The following is a 22,395-nucleotide window of genomic DNA, read 5'->3' as shown; positions in this document are numbered from 1 at the left end:
TTACTAAGATTTAAATGCAGTGCTTGAATAAAAATATCCATCTAATCAAATTCAACAGCTTTCCTAATAAATATTCAAGATCCTTAACAAATATTCAGTAGTGCTATTTCCCCATTTAGACTCAAATCAGTTTTAATGCAGTGGGAAATCTAACTGTGCTAGCCCAAAACTGTGCTCACATTCTTTCTTCACTCCATCCTGTTTGTTTTTCAACCAGAGGTTAATAGTCCACACAAACTGGCATAATTCATTTAAAAGGCCTCTGGCTATTGTTGTGTGTCTAGCTGAACTGCAAAGACAAGAAATATCTTCAATATTTTCTACCCAGCAGGGGTGGACAGAAAAAACTTGAGAGCATTAGGATAGGCTGACAGTGCAGCTGCATTTATATAATTTTGCTGGGATAGTGGTAGGTTGTACAATTTCTACAGATAACATTGCCCCAGCAGATGCTACCATAGGAAGATTTAAGATATACTCAGTCTTTCAGAGGTTCCCTTTATGGATATTCTAGATGGTTCTAGACAATTTACAATATTCTAGACAAGTAAAGGGTTGAGTTTTTCAAGCATTGCCTCCATTTCTTCATATATAATCACTATGGAAACAGATTGCAAAGTGATACACATAAACCATACAAAGGTGGTACAAAATTACTGCTTGTAATTGATATTACTTGCCTCCATAAGAAATACTGATGAATAGATTAGATTATTGTGAAACCTGACACGAGCATTAAAATGATCGATACTTTTTCTACCACAGTAGAAAGCGTTGGGCACGATCATGCAATCGGTTTGCACAGTAACAGTTCTCTTAGTGCTTTATTTTGGACTGCACTAACCTTTAAATCATTCTTGGCAGGCTTTTTTTTTTTTTTCCTGTACTGCGATCTGCAGCACATCACAGGACCGTGCTTTCGGCAGCACGCCGAGAACCACCTAACCTGTCTCCTACAAATACTCCTGCATCCCCTTCACGAACGATCTACCCTCAGCCCCTCAGCGCCTCGGGACAAGTTTGCGGGATTCAGCCACGGGCCCGCCGGCCTGCACTGGGGTGAGCGCGGGGCCGAGGGGCCGGGCAGCCCTCACAGCCGCCTCCACCGGCCCCCCTCGCCTCAGGGCCTGTCCGTGAGCTCCCAGCGCTGCCCCCTCATGACCAACGCTGCCCCGGCTCCGCGAACGCAGCGGGAGAGCTCGGGGTGTGTTTCGCCTGCCAGGGAGGAGGAGGAGGCGGGAGCCATTTCTGTGTGCGGATGGGGCGGATGCGCGGCCGCCGGCCCCCGCCCGAGGAAGCCTCTTTCTCTCTCCTATCACCCCCCGACTCCGGGGCTTTAAAAACAACCAACACGGCGGGGAACACGCGGTCACGAAACGGGGCCGCTGTGCCGCCCCAGCCGCTGCCGCAGGGCCGCTCACTGTCCCCTCAGCCCGGCCGAGCCGGCGCCGCCATTCCCGCTCCCGCCCCGCGCTGCAGCAGGGACCGGACGGGAAACCCCGTGCGCGCGGGGGGGAAGGGGAGGCAGAGGGAGGAAGGAGTGGGGCGCTGTGACGCACTCAATGGTGCAATATCCTTCCGCGATCGGACAAAAAAAAGTAGTTCTATCTTCCACGTAGCCTCCTAGACCCCAGAGATTCACACACAACCTTCGGACTAACTGAAAAGGTCGCGTAACGGGAATCTGTTGGGACATAGGGCTTAAACTGGAGGGATTCTTGGTTTTTTGAGCGTGGTGTAAGGTATATATCCATGCGCAGAGCAGAGCGCAACGAGTCCGGCAGCAGGGCGGGTATATAAGGCGGGCGCCGCGGAGGGCTTGCCTTTTCAGTTGAGGACAGAGCTGGTGATCGGAACATGTCAGGGGGCTCCGCGGATTATAGCAGGTATGGCGGGGGCCTGGGCTTTTTCCACATTCGGGGGCTTCGTGGGTTATGCGAGGGCGGCCAGGGAGAGAGGAGAAGTCGAAAGAGGTGGAGGGGCGGGAGCCGGAGCGCCCCGGGGGAGGCAGGGAGCCGTGGTCAGTCAGCCCTGCGCCCTGGCCCCTCCCGTTCTAGACGTTTCGGTCCCTGCGCTCCCCTTGCTCGCGGTTCAGAAACGGTTTAGCTCTAGTCCTCGGGGCTAGATTTTCGTTACTGACTTTCTTAGCAATCCAGTCAGCCCTAAAAAAGATTTATTGGAAATTAATTCGTATATAGCTGTGTTGTAGCTTAAGTATTTAAACGCCTTTCTGTGGATATTTTTTTTTTTTTACATTCTACTCTCCCTCGTGCCTTTGGTTCGCCCCGGGTTTTCGGGCCGCGCTGAGGGCGAGACCATTATAATTTTTTTGCGGGGGGAGGGGGAGGCCCCCCCCCCCCGGGCGATCACCCGGCGCCGTCCGCCCGCAGCGCTCGGTTTGCGCAATCCCATGGGTGGAGCTCTCGCGAGAGTTGCCCGGCGGGGCGGGGCGGGGGGATCCGCTGCAGCGCCGGGAGCGCGCCCGCCCCCCTCCCGCGCGCCGCCGCGGGAGCGCGTGCCCGGTGCGCCCATGGCCGCCGGGCCCGGCCCCGGGAGACGGGCACGGGATGCGGTGGCACCCGGGCCGCTGAGCAACAGGGGTGGGAGTTCCGCACTGGCGGGAGCTCGGAGCACCTGCTGGAATGATCTGTCGCGGGTCCCGCCGCTGTCTTAGCCGACGTGTCAGCTCGCTTCCGCGTGGTGGCGGCTGCCGTGCTAACAACGTGTTCTCTCTCATGGCAGAGACCATGGCGGCCCAGAGGGAATGGAGCCCGATGGTGTCATCGAGGTGAGCACTTACGACCTGACCTGAGAATTTAATCGCTGGTGGACAGGGGTATTGGATTTATTTTTTTTAATTCTTTCTTTATTACAGAGCAATTGGAATGAGATTGTTGACAATTTCGATGATATGAATTTAAAAGAATCCCTTCTAAGGGGCATTTATGCTTATGGTTTTGAGAAGCCTTCAGCTATTCAGCAGAGAGCTATTATTCCATGCATCAAAGGTATGCAGTAGATTCATTAATATCAACATCGGATAATTAGGAAAGCATTGTGAAATGCTTATGTTGTTTCATTAGTATGCAGTTATAACTAATTTAAATTTTCATTGAACAAGTGATATGATGGTACACCATCTTTCGGGACTGACCTGAAATGGAGAGACCTCTTTAGTACTGATCACTTACTTCAAGGGGAATTAAGTAAAACTAACATGATTGACCCATGTGGGAGCAGTAAATGTGTATCCTACTTTTTTTAGGGTATGATGTGATTGCTCAAGCTCAGTCAGGTACTGGCAAGACAGCCACATTTGCTATTTCCATCCTGCAGCAGTTGGAGATTGATCTCAAGGAGTCCCAGGCACTAGTATTGGCCCCTACCAGAGAACTGGCTCAACAGGTATTGATAGAGTAGTTTAAAAAAAAACCAAAAAAACCTTGTGTGTTGCATAGTTTTCAGGTTTCACAACTGTGAGACATGACCAGGCTTCTTCTGGGGCTGTAATAAATATCCATTCGGAACCCTTTGTGTGTCAAATAATGGGGGATACAAACTGGCTTCTGTCCCACAAGTCCTCTGGCTCCTTGAAGAGCTGAATTAATAAACATGGAGGGAGTGCTGGGGCAGGGGTGCAGGAGGCAGCTGCTGTGCTCTGTAAAAGTGGAGGGAGCATCTTGTAAAGCACAGCATTCTGAGTGGAAACAAATACTTTTGTGTGGAAGCTGTTTGAACTTACGCAGTTGTGCAACATGAAAACTGCAGTACACGTTTGGTTACTTAAATGGTTTTGTATCATTGTATGTTTTCCTGACAATGTAATTGCATGGGTATTCTGTTATGCTAAGTGGGGGTGTGGTAATAACTTCAAGAATACTTGAATATTTAGGATAACTGTCAGTAATAAGGGGTCTTCAAATGCAATGTTGAACCAACTCTAAAGTAAAAAACTTACTGTCATTTTCAACTGGACTATACTAAAATGTCAGTGCTATGTGACAATTCTTCACCGTAAAGCTAAAAATACTAAATCAGACAGAAAACAAAAGGAATTGATGAAGGGCCCTTTTATTAGAATGTTAAGCCTTTGTTCTACTCTAAAGGTGTTGAGGTGAGATTTGTTTTGAAATCTGGCTTGTAGTGATGCCATTGGGGAGAGTTTGCTGCAGAGTGTCTGAGTGCTTAACATGCAGGCCTGAGCACCTGAGAGCTTGAGTTCACTTCTGGTGCCTCTGCTCTCAGCTTAGTAATTGTCTCGTGGCAGTCACTCAGTCAGCAAGTTCAGCCAGCAAAAACAAAAATGTAACCTAACTGTGCTCTGCCTTCTGGTTTCTAGTTAGCAACTGGAGTTATGTGAAATTGGGCAGTCTTTCTAACAGCTCTCAGTTCCAAGAGCTCCACAATCCCTATTTGGTGTCTAGGCTTCCAAAGCCCATAAAAGCTACTGATAAAGGGGCTTAAGCTTTATTGTCCTGTGAGCTACTAATGGAAGGTTCTATTTTAGATTCAGAAGGTAATCCTGGCCCTTGGAGACTACATGGGAGCAACATGCCACGCTTGCATTGGTGGCACAAATGTGCGCAATGAAATGCAGAAACTGCAGGCTGAGGCTCCCCACATCGTGGTGGGAACTCCAGGCCGTGTGTTTGATATGCTGAACCGGCGCTATCTTTGTAAGTATCAACCTCATTGTGCCCTTGCTGATAGATTTCCAGTGAAAGCCTCAAACCCACCAAGAGCTGTAGAGAGTTGTGCTGGGAAGCTTAGTAGTACAGAAGCATGGTGTTCTTAAAGGATTGTGTATTTCTGGAACTTCATGAGATGCTTCTCTTTTTCCAATAGCACCAAAATGGATCAAAATGTTTGTTCTGGATGAAGCTGATGAAATGTTGAGCCGTGGATTTAAGGATCAAATTTATGAGATCTTTCAAAAACTAAGCACAAACATCCAGGTAAAAAAGCTTTCACACGGTGAAGTGATGCATGCAGATTTGGTTATGGTGTGGCTGAGAACTGAATTGCACCAATGAAAATTCTCGTGCGATGCGCTAACATGCAGTAATGTATTTTAGGTTGTGTTGCTGTCAGCTACAATGCCGATGGATGTGTTGGAAGTGACCAAAAAGTTCATGAGAGATCCCATCCGTATTTTGGTGAAGAAGGAAGAACTGACTCTGGAGGGTATCAAGCAGTTCTACATTAATGTTGAGAGAGAGGTTGGTACTGGTTACACGTGCTCTGGCAGGAGGAGTTGGGTTCTCTTACCTTCTTGTTAAAGCACTGTGCTAAAATTGCGGAAACCAAGGCTGAGCTTTAGTTTCTGCAATAATGCTAGTAGAGTAAATGCAAGAAGAAGAAAAACTATGCACTAGATCAAAAAGGACTAGGGTGGACCTCTTTCTTAATGTCCAGTGTCCTGTGTCTGAAGATTTGGTGCAACAATTGATGCAAAAACTTGACTTAATTTCCAGGTTATACTGAATGTAGTTGTGTGACAAAGCAGGCTTAATCTAAGGTTGTTGTATTTGAGTTCAGTTCCTTGTTTCAAGTTCGTGTTATGTACTGAGCTGTGTCATGATGTGTTTCCTGATGATCTTTGTTCCGCTCAGGAATGGAAGCTGGATACTCTCTGTGATTTGTATGAGACACTGACCATTACACAGGCTGTTATTTTCCTGAATACAAGGAGAAAAGTAGACTGGCTTACGGAGAAAATGCATGCCAGGGACTTCACAGTCTCAGCTCTGGTAAGAATTGCTGCTCCAAATCACTTCTGAAGTGCTGTGTATTTACTGGAGAAGAAATGGTGAGGAGGGGATATCAGTGAGAAGCAGGAAAGTTATAATATAGCTGTGCAGTGCTGTATTATCGTTCCCCCTGCTTAAAGTAAAATGTTTCCTTTCTATCCCTACCTGCTTAGTTGCCACAGCAGGTGGGGACGCTGGGATTCATACATGCGTTTGCTCCTTGAAGAACATTCTGGTTTGGAGCATTGGAATTGTACTAATTGCAGCGTTTTGTTTTCACTCTCCAGCATGGTGACATGGACCAGAAGGAACGGGATGTTATCATGAGAGAGTTTAGATCAGGGTCCAGCCGTGTCCTGATCACCACTGACTTGCTGGTGAGCATTGTCTTTCATTGAACATGTTCCTGTTACAGCCTTGTCCCAAAAGCTTCTTAATTGAGTGATGGTTTTTGTAACCTGAACTGTTGGAAGCTTTTTGGAACAGCAAAGACCACGCTCCACTATGGACTACGCAGTTGTAGTTCATAACTAATGATGTGGTTGACAAAAGCCTGATGTAGATAAATTTGAAAATAGCCCCTAACTCATATTAAAGACTTGGTGTTGCTTTGCAGGCTCGTGGCATTGATGTGCAGCAAGTGTCCCTGGTTATCAATTACGACCTGCCGACCAATCGTGAGAATTACATTCACAGGTCAGTTGGCTCTGCCCCCGTCAGTCCCTGTGCTGTGCTGGATGGGCACTGGCACACACCTTCCTCACCAGACCAGAGGTGTCAGCATCCATGCATAAACTGCTTCTCAGAGCTAGCAGGGAGTACAACCACTTGGGGATTGGCTTTAAAAAAGCCCTGCCTTGCACAGCAGTGGTTCTGAAACAAGGGAGAAGCCAAACTTTTGAACACTTAAAGCAGTGGGAAAACTTAGATATGTAACAGGTTCAGTGATTGATGAGCCGTGGAGTTGTGGGGAAAGTGCCAGCAACTGAGCTGCCCCTTGTCATGTAGGCTGTGACATACAAGTGTGACACTGTTAGTGGTGCAGCATCTTGACAGCAGGGTCAGCCCAGTCTGGCTTCTGGCTGATGTGGAGTTGTCGCTGCTCAGTGACAAGACAGACCCTCACTCCTGGCTTGTAGGGCTGCTTGAGGAGGTTCAGCTGTGTCCATGCTGTGTGTGCCATGTTTGCTCTTGGTGGCTCCTTAGCGGGATTCTTCTCTGTGGTGTGTCTTCTGGTAGCAATTTCAGTTTATTTCCCTAGGTTTAGTTAACTGCTTCTAGTGACTGTCCCTAAATTAAGTAAACTGTGCTTTGTTACTTGATATAAAAAAATACAGGAGTCGATAGCAGCAGTTGATGACACAAGATGGTGCTCAGAAACGACGTTGACGTAATTTAGGACGTGGATTCGTAAGCGGCACAGTTTGAATAAAGAGCGAGTTGGTATTTATTCATTTATTTTGTCATGATTATCCCCTAAGTTTTGTGAGCCCTTTCTGTGTATTTAGCTCGTGCTGGCAAGGTGCTCTATTGTGCAGTCTGTAGGAAGGTGGAGCTCATGGTGGGTGTAACTAAACCGCATGCACTGATGTGTCAGTGACTGATACGGGCTTAAACACAAATGTTGAGCTTGGATTTTAGTCTCTAAAGCAAAAAAAACAAACCCTAAGTTTTCCCACTGGAAACAGTTAGGTTGAATTGAAATTCTGAAATTCAGTGCGCTGTTCCACGTTACTGGATTAACTTGGTAACAGTCTGATTGTTAAGCCACAGCGTGTGCTCTGTGCTTGGGAGTGAATGCATGAGGGTGGGTGCATAGTTGAACAGAGGGGAGAGACTGACCTGGGACTTCAGAACACAGCACCAGGCATTAAATGAAGATCTTACTTTTCAGCCAAAGAGTAACTGTGCTCTGCTGCCTGCCACGGGATGGACCTGCTGTGCTGCTGGCACCAGCTGCTGGTTTTCCTGACCAGATGTGACTTGGGTGGCAGCTGGCCCTCTTAAGGCACCATAGACTGGCCAGTGGCAGATAAGAGCAGCAGTCAAGAATGGATTTTGCAGACATGTAAAGCGGATGGGTGAGGTTAACTTGAGTGTAAATGTGTTTCCTTTTTGTGCAGAATTGGTCGGGGTGGCCGTTTTGGCAGAAAAGGCGTGGCTATCAATTTTGTCACTGAAGAGGACAAGAGGATCCTGCGAGACATTGAGACTTTCTACAATACCACAGTGGAGGAGATGCCGATGAATGTGGCTGATCTCATTTAGTCCCCGGGATGAGGCGGTTGTGAATCCAGTGCTCGCTGTTGCTGAATAGGCGGTTCACAACGCGCATTGTGCTTCTTTCTTCGGGGATACATTGAATCTTGTCTCAATGCTCATTACGGATCAGAAATACAGATTTTTGATAAGAGAAGCGACTTTCTGTCGTGAGCTCTTGTGGGGAAGGCCATTGGCTTTGTCCACTTTAGGGTTAGACTGTTGGGGTTGGGTGGAAAGTCATGGGGTCTGTAAATTTTTTCTTTATTAGAAATTTATTTCCTAGTTCCATAGAAGTGGTTGTATTAGATGTTCTTTATCATTTAATAATTTACTTATGGACTAAAAGATATAAGTGCTGTATAAAGTCAGCCAATTATGTTAAACTAGCCTACCTTCCTTTATTGTATGTACTTACACCTCAGATTAAATTGGAAAGGCCTTTCAAAATCTCTAAACTTTTATAAGAGCATTAAAATGCATTTTTGTTTCATATGTATTTATTCAATAAAGTATTTAATTAGTGGTAAGTGTGATCTGGACCCTGTTGCTAAGCCCCAGCAAGCAAGCAATCATACTATTGTCTTAGTTAGGGTTAAACCCAGTAAATTTTGCCATATTGCACATGTCTTAATGAAGTTTGAATGTTCAATAAAATACTTCTATATTCACTTAAATTGTAAATGGTCGCTTCTTGGGTTGAGGGGAGGGTTACAGCACCCTGCACTGTCTGAGGCTGGGAGCTGAAGGTGGCAGCTGCTGCAGCCTTGTGCCACAGCTCCGGTACCTTGTCACTAATTGCAGGGGTGGTTCTGGACTCTGGAGCAGCTGAGGTTCAAGTGCCAGTGTGGCCTCAGTGAGCAAGCTGCGGGGTGCTGCACGTGTGTCCTTTTGTGCCACAGCTCCGGTACCTTGTCACTAATTGCAGGGGTGGTTCAAGTGCCAGTGTGGCCCCAGTGAGCAAGCTGTGGGGTGCTGCACGTGTGTCCTCAAAACTGAAACACCCTTTCATCAGGGTAGAAAATGGCTCACTTAATAATTGGTGCTGGCTTGATGAAAAAGCTGCACTGCATCATTTATGCTTAATACCTGTCAAGGGTGGTTTTTTTTCCCCAACCCAGTCAGGAAGGAGGGACCGGTGGTCAAAACAGCATCTCTGAAAGAGTATGTCCCAAAGATACTTGCCCAGGTCACAGCTTTAAAATGGCTTGTGAGCAAGAATAGAGTGAGGGAACAGGAAAGCCTAAGTGACACCTTCAGAACATGACCTACCCTTTGCTGCATGTTTTTTTCTTGGAGTGCTTGAGTGGAATAAAAGTTGCAATGTTTGCCAGTAAAGTGATTTTTTGCTATGTTTAAAGGATCAGATTCAAGATGGTGGAGGGGTGGGCTGTGCAGCCTGAAGCTGTGTTCTGTAGGGATGTGATCATTTTGCTAAGCCAATGTAGGCTACAAGGACTAATCCTGTCTGCTTGCAGCTGATGAAGACTTTAGCATGGATGTGCTCACTTCCAATAATTTGTTTGGATGTGTAAGTGTGCAACAAGGAACTACACAGTACGAGTATTACAGACCCCAGTGCTCTTTACCCAGTGTAAAAAATGGAATGAAAAATTACAGCCTCAGGTTTTCCAACTGCAGTGCAGTCCTTTTATTGCAAAAAAACCCCAAAAAACCAGTACAAAAGTACACAGGTCCCTGCTCCGAGAGCCCCAGGCAGCCCTGGAACAAAGGGCTGCTGGAGGAGTCAGATGTTCTGTGTGAGCTGCTGCATCACAAGGGCACAGAGACTCATCAGCTGCAGGAATTCATCAGCACCATCTGCCAGGCATTTGTCCACTTCCTGCAGAGGGAACAGAGAAGGGAAACCCTCTAAAAATGGCCGTGCTCAAGGCAGCTGTGTCTTGGGGTACAGTGGAGAACAAGAAGGTTGCCAGCTGTTCTCTTAATCAGCACAGATTCTCTGGCAGCCACATCACATCCCCCTCTCAATGGAACCATGAGCTCTCCCTCTAAAGGAGGCCACCACACAAAGCTCCGTACACAAAGGGTGTGGCACTGGCCCTGCAAGCCAGGAGCATCGCTGCAGGGCATCCACACCACCGGCCTGGCTGCAGTGATTTAGGTAAAACCTCCACCCAGCTGGCTTGCCTTCTTCATCAAAAATGGAGAAAGTTAATGAATCTTCTCTTTTTTTGGAAAGGAATATTTTATTCACCAGAACAAAAACTTCCATTTTGCAGCTCCTAAGTTTTTTTAAAGTGCTGACTTATTCTCATCTTAATTTTTCCCTTCCACACTATATTAAAAAACCCCAAAACAACCAAACCCACAAACCTCTTGATGGAATCCACTGGAACAACATAATATGGATAATAATTCACTTAACTAGATTTCAATTCCTTCTCATGAAATTTCTCAGGACAGAAGTTCACATTCAACCAAGAAACAGTCAGAACAAAAACTCACCATGCACTTCTTGGGAGGGACTGTGCAAACAAAAATCAACCTGTAGAGAGATTAATGTGTTTTGGGTTTTTTTACTCAAGCTAGACTTACTGCAAGTTTCTCAACCATGGCAGATTTCTGCTTGTCGCTGTAATCTTCGCTCTCCACAATGGTGTCATGCAGCTGGTTTACAAGCTGAGCAACAGCAAACCCCTCATTGATGAGATTCTGCACAGGGAGAGAGGAAAATGGAAGTAATTCAGCAGCAGAAACACCACAAACTGGAAAGATAATCTTGAAAAATTCTGTCTGAACTGAGAGACTGCACTGCAATTCAGTATGGAACTTGTGCATTGTAGAGGACAACTCAGCCTGTGCACAGCCCTGCCCTGCACCCAGCCCGACAGTGACAGGCTGCAGAGCAAGGCAGGCACAGAGAAGCAGTTCTGTCCAAACATTCTTCCAGCTCCTGACAATTTACATCTCAGAAATTAAATGAGATATTTAAAACATTTAACAACCTCCACTGAACCTGTCCAATCCTATTCTAAAATTAGGAGGGCTTGGAATCCACAGCGTCAGATGGCAGTTTCACAGCCTGCACATTTTAAAGGGCCACCTACTCTAGGATTTTCTTCATGTGGTCATTGCTAGTCTCAGGAATTGAGAGATCTTTAAGACCAAAGCTTTTTTAATAAAATAAAACCCACAGCAACTAAAGACAGCTTAAGGAAAAAAAAAAAAAAAAAAAAGTAGTGTCCATTACAAAAATGTCAAGTATTGAGAACAATGGTCAGTGAAGCTATTTAGGGAGAGAGAATTTATGAAAATAGAAACAGCGTTGGTGCATCCTTATTTTTCTGTTCAGCTGAACAGATCTACATCAGTTTAACCCAGGAGAAAGCCAGAGCCACAATGCTAGGGAAATTCATTTGCAACTTTGACAGCCCTTCCTCAGAAGGGAAAGACTGGGAGTCCTGACTGGTAAAAGACACTTCCCAAATGTGCACACAAGCTGACTGAGGCCAAATGTTCCTCAGCAGTAGCCTGGGAACAAAGGATTCACAGGGCCTTGACTGAGAGAAATACCCAGGCTTAGCACTAAGAGAACTTTACCTTTGCCAGTTTTTCCAGTTTCTCAAAGGAACCACTCTGGCAGCCCAATAGCAGTTCATCAATTGTTTCTTTAGGGATGACCTGTAACAAGAAGTGACGTTAATTTCAACTTTGTAAACTTAAAATTGGTGTTGATGCTTACAGTAACAAACTGTTCATGGCAGAGGGCATTTCAGGATTTCATTCCTCTACACACCCATCCACTTCTAACAAGTATGTGTGACAGACTAAATAAATTTTAAAAGTGAAAACTAGGCTGTGATATTTGTCCTTTACTGGTAATAGTAAAACAAAAACCATATCACAACAGTAGACTGTCAAAGTCACCTTCCTAAATCCAACTGCTTATTCAGGACACTGACTAAGAGGAGAACATTCTTCAACAGTTAGATCAGCCAATGGTTTCTGTACCATTCTACATCTAAACAACACAGCAAATGGGTTTTATTTCCAGTGACAAACCAACAGAATCCAAAAAATGCCCAATGCAACAAGATCAGACAATAAATCAGAAGAAAAGAGTTGACAGATGTCATTCTGTCACTCTGTGCAGAGAAGAGCTGCCCCTTCCCTCATTGTCTTTCCTGTCAGTTGAGTGCCTGGACAGTTTGGTTTCAAAGCTTCTTTATGAAGCTTTTGTACTAAGATCACTCCAGGGTCATGAAAGTTGTGAATGACCAAGAACTTCAAGTGTTTATGAAGATGTAAAGTTGGGTTCCCTTGCTTATACAAGCATTATTCATTCAACAATGGAATGCCATGCTTCTCTTTCTTATTGTCACAGTCAATTTCTGCCAGGTTTCAGATGTCTGATATCTGTTCAGATACCTGCTGGTTTACAGATACACAAAACTGAACAGTGACTTCACTGTCAAAATTGTTTAAAATTGTTCTGTAAACTGCACAGCAGCAATTGCCTCTGGTTTCATCAAAGTCAAAACCTCCCAACCCCCTACAATGAGCTACGATGGCAGCACCTTCATGGGAAGTGTGTCCATCATTAAAGCCCATCTATTTTTCAGCTCCTCAAGTCCTAATCTCCCTCTCCCTTCTTCAGGGGTGCTGTGTTGCTATAGGAACACCTTCACACAAGTTTTATTAAACACATTTTCTCTCAGGTTTCTCCTGTGCCTCTCAGTATTACCCATGTCATTCTAGAACAAATCAGTGCTGTTTCATTAAAAAGCAGGATCCAGGCAGATCCTTGTCACTGTCACTGTGAACATTAAGCTGAAAATGAGCTGCTACTGAAAGTCATTTCCCTGTGCTTCCAAACCAGTACTGCAATTATCTGTACTTACACACACACACACACAGAAAAGCACCAATGTTCTAATCTACTCTCTCACAAAAAAACACCCCAGAGTTTGCACTTATGGGCAGATTATTTCAACTTCAGTTTGAACTATAAGACTGTATTACAGTTTTCCATGATTTACAGAAGAAGTTATTAGAAACCTGCTATGTAATAAGTGTACAGAATCAGGCAGTCTTTAAAATTCTGGTAGATAGAGCATCATTACTATGCTGCAATACTAGTGAGTATACAACTATTTTTTAACCAAACTTTGAGCAATGGCAGATAGAGGTAGGAAAAATGCTTTTCAGAGTAATTCCAGGAGAAACTGTAAGGCACAGCTTACCCCAGCAATTTCAGTGATTATCTTCTCTGTGATCTCCTTCCCACCCATTAGGCGAGTGGCACTTTGAAGAAAAGTAATTGCTTTTCTTAAATCCCCTTCTGACACTTTCACCAGGTATGATACTGCCTGAAAAATAATGTCAGAAAATGCTAAGTTAAATGTTCACTGCTCATTAAAATCTAATACACTTTTTCAGCAGTTACTTTAAAACACCAAGTAGTGCATAAAGCAGATTGTCAGAGCCAAGCACAACACAGAAGTTACAAAACAACTTCTCTATTAACACAAATGTGTGCTGGCAGTTTGAGAAAGAAGCATGGTTCTCTGCCAGTACACTCAGCAGAGAACAAAAAGCCCTGCAGTTTGGCTTCAGTTTTCTCTGGTGGATATTTCTCTGGTTTTAGGATGACTTAAAATTCATCCCATCTATAGAAGGAGAATAAATGAGTTTATATATTTTATTTCATACAACTGAGCAGCCTGGAAAAGTATGCTGACTTGGCCTCTTTCGCTGCCATGCAATTATGCACTGGATAAAGCAGTAAAATTACATGGCAACCAAAAAGTTACCTCATTACTGATTTTCACATGTTCCTTCTCAGAAACATCCAACAGCCTCTGCTGTTGGATGCTGTCAGACAAAGGCTTGAAGCGGAATTTGGAGCATCGAGATGTTAAAGGTTCAATTATTCTGAAAGAAAGGAAGGACAGGGGTAAATAAATGCATTGGTCAAGTTCTCACAGAAAAAGCTAACAAAGGCAGAAAACCTTATGGTTTAAATAACCCTAAAACTGCAACATTATGAAAATTAAAAGTGAAATCTAAATATTGTTTCAGGCTTGCATGCATATAGTGACCTCTCTATTAACTGAAAACTAGAAAAATTAGATATCAACTTTTAAGCAGGGAAAATAAAAAAGAGACTACAGACCAGAGAGCAAATCCAAATAAGCAACAAATTCCAGGTATACCTGCTGATGTAGTTACAAATAAGACAGAAACGTGTTGTTTTAGATTCTTTTTCCATTGTGCGTCTTAAGGCTGCCTGGGCTGCTGAAGTCATGGAGTCTGCTTCATCCAGGATCACAATTTTAAAAGGAGGACACATTTTACCACTGAAAATTAGAAATCTGTTATTCAGCAGACATGAAATGTACAGACAAAGGGGGAAAAAATGAAAAACATACACAGAAAAATCACCGCAAATATCAAGTAATATTTTACTTAAGCATGTATCTTTGAAAAATAGGACAGATTCAGAGGTTCAATATTTTTAAAAATTATTTTTAGATAAAAGACTAATATTTGTAATAAAGGCAGGGACTGAGTTCCCATAAAAAGACCAACACTTGAATACTGCAGAAGTCCTCTAAAACACATACTCTTACTGCAAGATGCTTCTTTTAACACCTTATGTAGCTCTTCTTTTAACAGGCTTCCTAATTCCCTAAACTCCCAAGACTACTCAACAGGCTGATTCCAGTACACAATATTGTACTGGAACCAGTCAGGCTGTCTTGGCATGCAGTTTCTTCCTGCTGCTTTCCACAGTCCATACACATGGCTTGACCTGCACTGAGCTTCCCATCACCTCACACCAGAATCCTTTTCGAAACCAACCCGATGCTGTAGAAATTCCTGCAGATTAGAAGGACTAGGGAAGTAACTTCTGGCACAATTTACCCAAAGAAATTTTTCTGTGGTAGTCAGACAACATCAGCAAAGGCAACAAGATGTGCCCAAACCCAGAAGTCTTGGCCTTGTGGAGTTTTTGCCGTCTGCCTCCAATGCTAACAGCAACAGTAAAAATCCTCCTGGGTATTTAAACTCCCAATGTGAAATTCCACTAAGTAAAAGCTCAGCCAAAGCACTGTGTGTTGCCAATTTCTGGGCAGTGCTGACCCATCATTTATATTAGAAACAAAAACAACCACATGCTTTGTCCTAAGCAGGAGGGGTTTGACCCAGCACTTACTCTGAACGGCTTCCAGACGCCGTTAGCTGAGCAAAAGCCTTCACTTTTTCCCGAATCACTTGTATCCCACGCTCATCAGAAGCATTTAACTCAAGGACTCTCTGCCGGAGTAAATCAGGCCTGCAAAATTTTTATTGCAACACGTTAGCTGCTAACCCTTGTAATGATGTGTTATAAAATGTAACAACAACCCTTCTGGCTGCTTTGAACGGCAGGGTTTATTTTTATCAGCATTACTAAATAACATTGTTAAAAGATACTTATGTTGAGATCATAAAGTATGAATTTCCATTAGATATTTTTAGAATCTCCTCCCGGGCTACTGAAAACAATGAAGTATAAAATTATATCAGTTAACCAGGAAAAAAGAAAAAAGTAGGAAGTTGGCTTCATATGTTCAGAGCACTATGTTATATGCCTTTTTCTTACAGCCCGTGAGCAATGTGAAATAGCAATTAAAATGCCACAATACACTCATTAGAAGTACTGGCAGAATGAAATATCCAGAAAGTAGAAGACATGCAGTATTGAACTGCAGCACTGTAGTCCATTTAAAGAAACAAACCAACAATTAATACACTGGATTTTAAATCCTGGGAATTAAAATGGACTCACAATGTGGAGTTGTCTTCCTCCTACTAAAGCAGAAGTGGTTCTCTCCGAAAAAACAGTGAGTCAAAGATTAAAAATGACAAATGGGATGGGGGAGGTATTAAATTCAGCATTACATTTGATCAAAACATCAAAACACCTTCTCATCCATCTTTTGCTTACAGATCACTGAATTTGCTATTCAAAAACTCTCAAGTGTTACAACTGAGTTAATTAATGTATACAAGCTGAATTTTAGTCTGAGTCCCAACACTACTTTCCAGACACAATTCAATGGTGCATAACAGAGAGATTAAAAGTCAGACATTTTATGAAGCACTTTGAGATCTATGTGTAGCTAACAACTTACTAAATAAACCACAAAAATTCCTTTACAGAGTTCAGTAAATCATATGCAAACCATATTTCTTCCATAATCTTTGTTAGGGGGTTACATGGCTCCAGTCTGGAGTCCGTACTTAATAGGAATTGATAACAACTTACTAAATAAACCACAAAAATTCCTTTACAGAGTTCAGTAAATCATATGCAAACCATATTTCTTCCATAGTCTTTGCTAGGGGGTTACATGGCTGCCAGTCTGGAGTCCATACTTAATAGGAATTGGTGACTTGTGATGTGACAAATGAGAAAGAAATCTTATGTTAGAATTGAATTAGAATATGAAGATATTGCTGAAAAAGTGCTGGGAACTACCTAAGAGCAGGCTATGACCAGAGGCACTTCATCACAGGATTAGGAGACATGTGACAGTTGATTACTTGATTCCAGCTTACCCAAACAGTTCTCTAGCAGCTGCTAAAATAGTGGAAGTCTTTCCAGTTCCAGGTGGGCCATAGAACAACAGATTGGGAAGCTGAAACAGCAACACATCATTTGTTAGAAAAGGAAATAAAAAAAAAATCCACTAACAGGAAAACCTACTGATAATCTGAGCACCTAACAGAACAGAAACTATTCCTCACAGTAAATAATGGCAAGCCTTTCTCTTCTGGTCTTTAAAGGAGGACAAACAATTGCCATTTATAGCACAACATGAACAAGTGTTATTTGGTGGCACCATCCCATGTTCTCTCCAAACTGATATTCCAATCCATATTTATTTTTATATACACACTCCAGGGCATGTCTGAGATCACTACAGCCTACAGAGCTACTGTTCTGATTGCAGTGACACCCAGATCTATCCAAGAATGGCCTTAAACAGCCTGGGTAATAGCAGCAGTGCAGATGAAAGCATCCTTTGCTGTCTCAGCTCCTCAGCCTGCCTTGTCCAGCCGGGCTGAGGGCTCTGTGCTGCCACCAGCTGCCCCACAGCGACCACGGGGACAGTGCCACCAACTCCCTGCACAGCCCTGGCAAACTCCTGCACCCATCCAAGGAGCTTTCAAAGGAGAGCACTGGCATTTCACAAAGAAATTAGGTTAATTGATCTTTCAAAAAATTTAATTAACGACCTCAGCATGAAAAATACAATTGCATTAAGGAGATATGCTGACACAGGAAGATCAGAGGAGCACAGCAAAGACTGCAGCAATAATTTTAGGATGACATTTAGCAGCACAAAGCAAAAATATCTCTCAATTTGAGAACATGACAAAGTATCTGCTAAATATCAGAAATTCATTAGGTGGAATGAAACATCAGCTGGTTTTGTTTTGTCTGTCAGAGGAGCAATATAAGCCTGTGTAACATGGTGGTCTGAACTGTGCACTTTTAATGCAGATGTAAATTATTAATACTAACAGGTAATGAGCTGCACACAGTTCAAGTCATCCTTAGACAAGGATAATGAACCCAAACTGGGAGAAGTGATTAAAGAAGTGAAAAGCCTATCTTATGAGAAGTGACTTTTTGAAGAGCTTGATTTAGAAGAGTTTGATTTAGTTAGCTCAGCAAAACAAAAGGTGAGAGGGAGTATGACTGATCTTCATAAATACACCTGAGCAACACAAAGAACAAAGCTGGCATAAACAAAATTTGTATAAGCCATGACTGAATTTTGGCTAAAATCAAGAAGCTTTCCAGCTGACATAGGAGTGATAGTTTTCTATATTACTACTTCAAGCAATCACTTTTATAAACTATCGCTTTAAAACTGCTGTTTTTGACAATAGGGGATGTTCCACTTCTACATTCTTATAACAAGAATCCAAAAGTTCCCTCCAACCAATAGCAAAAAGACAAACCTCTCAGTCTGACTTGATTTCTAGCCCTTAATAAGCATTCTATTTTTAAAGAGTCAACTAAAATTAGATTAGAGAACTCTATGCTGAATATAGCATGTAATGCAGACAGAATGGGAACAGCAAAACCAAAACCATTCAAAGAGCAGAGGAAAATGCAGGAATACACAACCCATAATCAGAAAATGAAACAGAGACAATCAGTTTGGTAACAAACGTTCTATTTTAACAACTAAGACAAGACACAGTGCACAGACTCAACTGTGTATGTACCCAAAAGTGGAGATAGAAGAATTTCAATTTTCAATCAATTTCCAGTAAATAAATGAATTTCAAGTTTTGCCTGCTCTTTCTGCCAATCAATTGTTGCTCATTTCTCTAATTACTAATAAGCAAACAGCACCCCCTACTAACAAACACCTTTTCAAGTTTAGATACCACAATAATATTATCCCCCTCTTTTGTGACAGCCAGAGGGATGAAAAGTGTACTGAATGACAGCTGAAAATTCACCAATCTCTGTGCTAGGCTGGCACATTGCAAGGGTAGATGTTTGTGAGGAGATTCATAATTTCATGCCTCTGTGCTAATTCACACACTACTGTCCTCAAAAAAGACGTAAGCAAGTAAAAGGTTTTAATTAGAATGTTTCCTAATTCCATTACACCACAACTTTATCACTGTTTCTGTTTCCACCTCATTTATGCTGGTTTCTCACTGAAGTATTTACACCACTTTTCACCAAGCACAACCTAATCCTTAATGTAACTGTGGCAGTATTTTAAAATAAACTGCAACCTGATCTGGTTATCCGTTTTTCCATGCTTGCCAGGACCAAGCAGGATACCTGCAGGCATCACTCTGCTCCTGGGAAAGCTACCTCATATAGTGCAAATCTCAGATGCTTTTCCAGAAGTTTCAGTACAAGTGAAGATGTAAATTGCAATGATAATCCCACGCTCTCTTTTCATTTATTAGGGTATCATGAAGCAAATGAAAACTAAAGAATACCATGACCGATTTCAGTTTCTTTGCCAAAAACAACAAATCAACACTCCTTGCAGACAGAAATCAATTTCTCCAGTTCAAACTCCCTTGGACTCTGCTGTCCCCAGTTTATAACAGGATGATGTGTGCTCTTACAGATGGAGGTATATTGGCTACAGGGAGTTACAAGTCCTGTATTGGTTATAGGGAGTTACAAGTCCTGCTCCATTTAGCAGCTCCCAAATCAAGGCCCACAAACGCAGGCCAATCAACAGAGGACTGACTTTGCATTTCCAACATTGTGGTTTAAATAAAGCACATTACCCAGCCCTACAGCATTGTCACAGCTGTTTCTTTGATCTCACTGGATCACCAAACTCAGTAAGAACCTCTGCACTGATGTGTACTTACTGCAGTAAGTACGAGCCACCTCAGAGTTCAATTACACTTCTGCCTGTTTGACAGAATGAGTCCTTTCAAGAAACTAATAAAAATGCCTAAATTAAAAAATAATTTAAAGTACTTGCATGATTTTGTTCTCAAATGCCTTGCTGAGTTTGGGTAGCTATGGTGAAATACAGAGCCTCTAACCATAAGGAGGAATTATAATTTGCCTTTCCAGCTCAGGAGGCCAAAAGTCAACACAAGTGCACTAGGCTCAGAATCCAAGAAACACTGCTGATCCAAAAGCTGTAGGGTTTTAAATAACTGTTGCTCAAAATAGAACTTCCCAACCCATCACCTAAGCAATGTTACACAACTGATATGTCCAGACAGAATAGGTGGCAGCAGCTCATTTCTCCTTTGCTGTTAACAGTTCCTTCCTAATTACCTCAACTCTATAAATACTGTGATCCAGCAGCATTGCTGCTGAAACACAGATTTCTGGGGTACAACATTACCAGACAAGGTCACGTTACAAGAGCATTCTCAAAGCAAACTGAAGGGAGAAAGGAGCTAAAGAAAGAAGCACAAATCTTTTGCAGTTGTGATGTACCTGATTGATTTTGGCTTCATGTGCTCAGACAAATAAGGTAAGTGTTTTGCAAGCTTTGATTAAATTATTATTTTCAGAGATAGACAGACTCTTATCACTGCAGAGCAAAGCAAAACTGCAGCCTATGAAAACAGAGAGCTCTTGAAGCACAAGTGGGATTGTCCTGGGTGAGGAGGAAAGAAAGTCTCAGTATGTACAAAAGAAGGAATTGTTCAGATTTGGAAAAAAGCAGAGCCATCTCTTGGCTAGGTACTTTATTTCTCCCTTCAGCCCCTTCACGTCCACATCAGCTGCTTTGGAAGAAATAACCATCAAACATACCAAATATTTACTACATTTTTACCCAAAAGCACATGCAAGTAAACAAATGCAACTACAAAGGCTCTGCTCATCTACTCTCTTAGGACACACAGGCCAACCCTGCAACTGTCATATTTACCTTTTTAAAGCCAAAGAGACTCACTTGGAAACTTTAACCTAAAAAGTTTGGGAATCACTATCCAAGCAGTAGATCTGGCACTTATAAATTAAATTTCTCTCATCAACCAAAATTTTTAGTGTTCAGCAGTTCCACAGAATCACTGACAGATCACTAGAAATGTTTAAGAGTAACTGGCAATTCCGACTTGTCTATGAAAGAAAAACTTTCTCCTCTTGTCTTAAATAATGACGTCACAAGTGCTAGTGGAGTAGCAGAGTGGAGACAACAAAAGCTTTTCCAGGTTTGAAACTATTAACAAGAAGTTTACTATTTGAGCTATTCTAGAAAAATTCCAAAGTGCATCATGGAACTTACAATTCTACAGTGTTCAGAGGATTAGGAATACAAGAGGCTTTACACATGTACCACAACAGGATATCACACAGGATATGTCATGGGGAAGTCACTTAGCCTGTTCATGAAGTACTAGTGTAAAAACAATCATTGCTCAGTGGGAAAAAGAGAAATTTTTGTTACCACGGACTCCAGTGTCTCTCTAAAAATGCTGATTAGGTAGATGTTGTCATTACACTCACATCAGCACCTTCCAGGGACTTCTTCAGCACAGCTACAACTTCATCCTGGAATGCAACTTCATCCACATTTTTGGGACGACTAAATAAAAAGACATTAAATAAAATTTATTAGCTAACAAAGTTTCAGAGAGAAGCTGAAATTGAGAAAAAAATTAATTCTTCTGATTACATCAGGCACTGAAGAATTACAGTGAATTTTGTAGCTGAAATCAAAATCACAACAGGAAGTCTAATGCCTCTGGTCTCCACTAGTGATCTAATTCCTCAGGAAGCTGTTTGCCTTTTTCTGTTGTAAACACCTGAGATGGTTTTAAAAGCAGAACTGCAATATTTTACCACTCTGTGATAAAGACTTCTCAAAAAACCAAAGCATTAAATGCACCCATGCACCAAAACACAGCGATGCAACAGCACCCCTTGAAGATTCCCGCTCGGTACCGGCCACAAAGGGCACTTACAGCCCCTCCCAGTCCTGGAGTTCCCCCTTAGCAGGGAAAGTTAAGCTCTTCTCCCTGCTGGGGACACCCACACCTGCGACCCCCTTTTGCCATGCACCAAGTACCTCTCTACACCCTCCGGAGCCAACCTCTCCCCTCACGGCCAGCGCCCCACTGCCCCAGAGCATCCCTTACTATTTCTCCACCCAGGGGATGGGTTTGGTCCTCTTGCCCTCCCCGCTGCTCCCAGCCGCGCTCTTTTCCTTGGCAGCGACGGGCTTGGTGCTGATAGAGGCCGGGCCCTTGAGGAAGGCCTGCATGGCTGTGCCGGGCTGTGCCGGGCTGTGCCGGGCTGTACCGGGCCGTGCCGGGCCGTGCCGGGCTGTACCGGGCCGGGCCCCTCACGGTCCCGTCAGCCACAGACCCCTCAGGCCCCGCCGGCCTTTCCCGCCAACCCGCCCGCGCACGGAGGCGGAGCCGCTTCCGCCCGCAGAGAGCCAATCACAGAGTGCGGCGGCGCAGCCGTGGAGGGGGGCGGGCACTGACGTCACGCTGCGCGCGCTCCTGTACCTGAAGGGGCGGGGGTGAGGGGGGCAGCGCGCGCCGCGGGCGCGAAGCGGGCGGGCGGCCCCTGAGGGCGGCCCCTGAGGGCGGTCTCACAAACGCCCCTCCCCCGGGCGTGAAAAGAAGGACAAAAAGACCCCCCCTAAAAGAAGGGCTGCGCAAGAGTAAGCGGATGAGGGGGTCTCTGTGTGCACTGGGACCTGCTGCGGTCCTGAGACAGGGCCTGCTCCCTTCTCCTGACGGCTCTGGAAGCGCCCCCGACTGAAGTGAAGTGAAACCCAGGAGAGCCCGAGGCTGGCCAGGGCCTGTCCTGGGACAGACATTTCCTTCATGGCCTTTATGCTCAAACCTGCTCCGGCCCTCGCTGCTGCCGGGCGAACAGCTCCCCCGGGTGTGCAGGCTC

The 22,395-nt window shown here is 43.8% G+C and overlaps 2 protein-coding genes and 3 non-coding genes across 6 annotated transcripts; 4 read left to right on the top strand and 1 right to left on the bottom strand.

Moving 5' to 3' along the window:
* The first annotated feature begins 1,739 nt into the window (after positions 1–1,739).
* Positions 1,740–8,680, top strand: EIF4A2 (eukaryotic translation initiation factor 4A2). Its single transcript, XM_041405914.1, has 11 exons — positions 1,740–1,886; positions 2,743–2,788; positions 2,876–3,008; positions 3,266–3,405; positions 4,508–4,676; positions 4,846–4,955; positions 5,076–5,219; positions 5,613–5,750; positions 6,038–6,127; positions 6,367–6,446; positions 7,874–8,680. The coding sequence occupies exons 1-11, from the start codon at positions 1,858–1,860 to the stop codon at positions 8,016–8,018; spliced, it is 1,224 nt and encodes a 407-aa protein (XP_041261848.1). The 5' UTR covers positions 1,740–1,857; the 3' UTR covers positions 8,019–8,680.
* Positions 3,119–3,189, top strand: LOC121336722. Its single transcript, XR_005952809.1, has one exon. It is a non-coding gene; the product is annotated as a small nucleolar RNA SNORD2 (small nucleolar RNA).
* LOC121336720 lies at positions 5,267–5,447 on the top strand. Its single transcript, XR_005952807.1, has one exon. It is a non-coding gene; the product is annotated as a small nucleolar RNA SNORA81 (small nucleolar RNA).
* On the top strand, positions 5,832–5,959 carry LOC121336719. Its single transcript, XR_005952806.1, has one exon. It is a non-coding gene; the product is annotated as a small nucleolar RNA SNORA63 (small nucleolar RNA).
* Positions 8,681–9,640: 960 nt separating the features above from the next.
* Positions 9,641–21,908, bottom strand: RFC4 (replication factor C subunit 4). Of its 2 annotated transcripts, XM_041405817.1 has the most exons (11): positions 21,824–21,908; positions 21,624–21,793; positions 20,992–21,070; positions 16,581–16,660; positions 15,193–15,312; positions 14,189–14,332; positions 13,787–13,907; positions 13,217–13,342; positions 11,574–11,654; positions 10,569–10,685; positions 9,641–9,852 (listed from the first exon to the last, which is right to left on the bottom strand). In XM_041405817.1, the coding sequence occupies exons 2-11, from the start codon at positions 21,746–21,748 to the stop codon at positions 9,757–9,759; spliced, it is 1,089 nt and encodes a 362-aa protein (XP_041261751.1). In that variant the 5' UTR covers positions 21,749–21,793; positions 21,824–21,908; the 3' UTR covers positions 9,641–9,756. The 2 variants fall into 2 exon arrangements, with proteins under 2 accessions (XP_041261751.1, XP_041261750.1); XM_041405816.1 differs by having other exon boundaries at positions 21,624–21,898.
* Positions 21,909–22,395: the final 487 nt, after the last annotated feature.

This window comes from Onychostruthus taczanowskii, unplaced genomic scaffold (assembly GCF_017590055.1).
Source record: "Onychostruthus taczanowskii isolate IOZ18803 unplaced genomic scaffold, ASM1759005v1 scaffold24, whole genome shotgun sequence".
In the NCBI taxonomy this organism is placed as follows: Eukaryota; Metazoa; Chordata; class Aves; order Passeriformes; family Passeridae; genus Onychostruthus; species Onychostruthus taczanowskii.
This window is presented reverse-complemented; position numbering and strand designations above follow the sequence as displayed.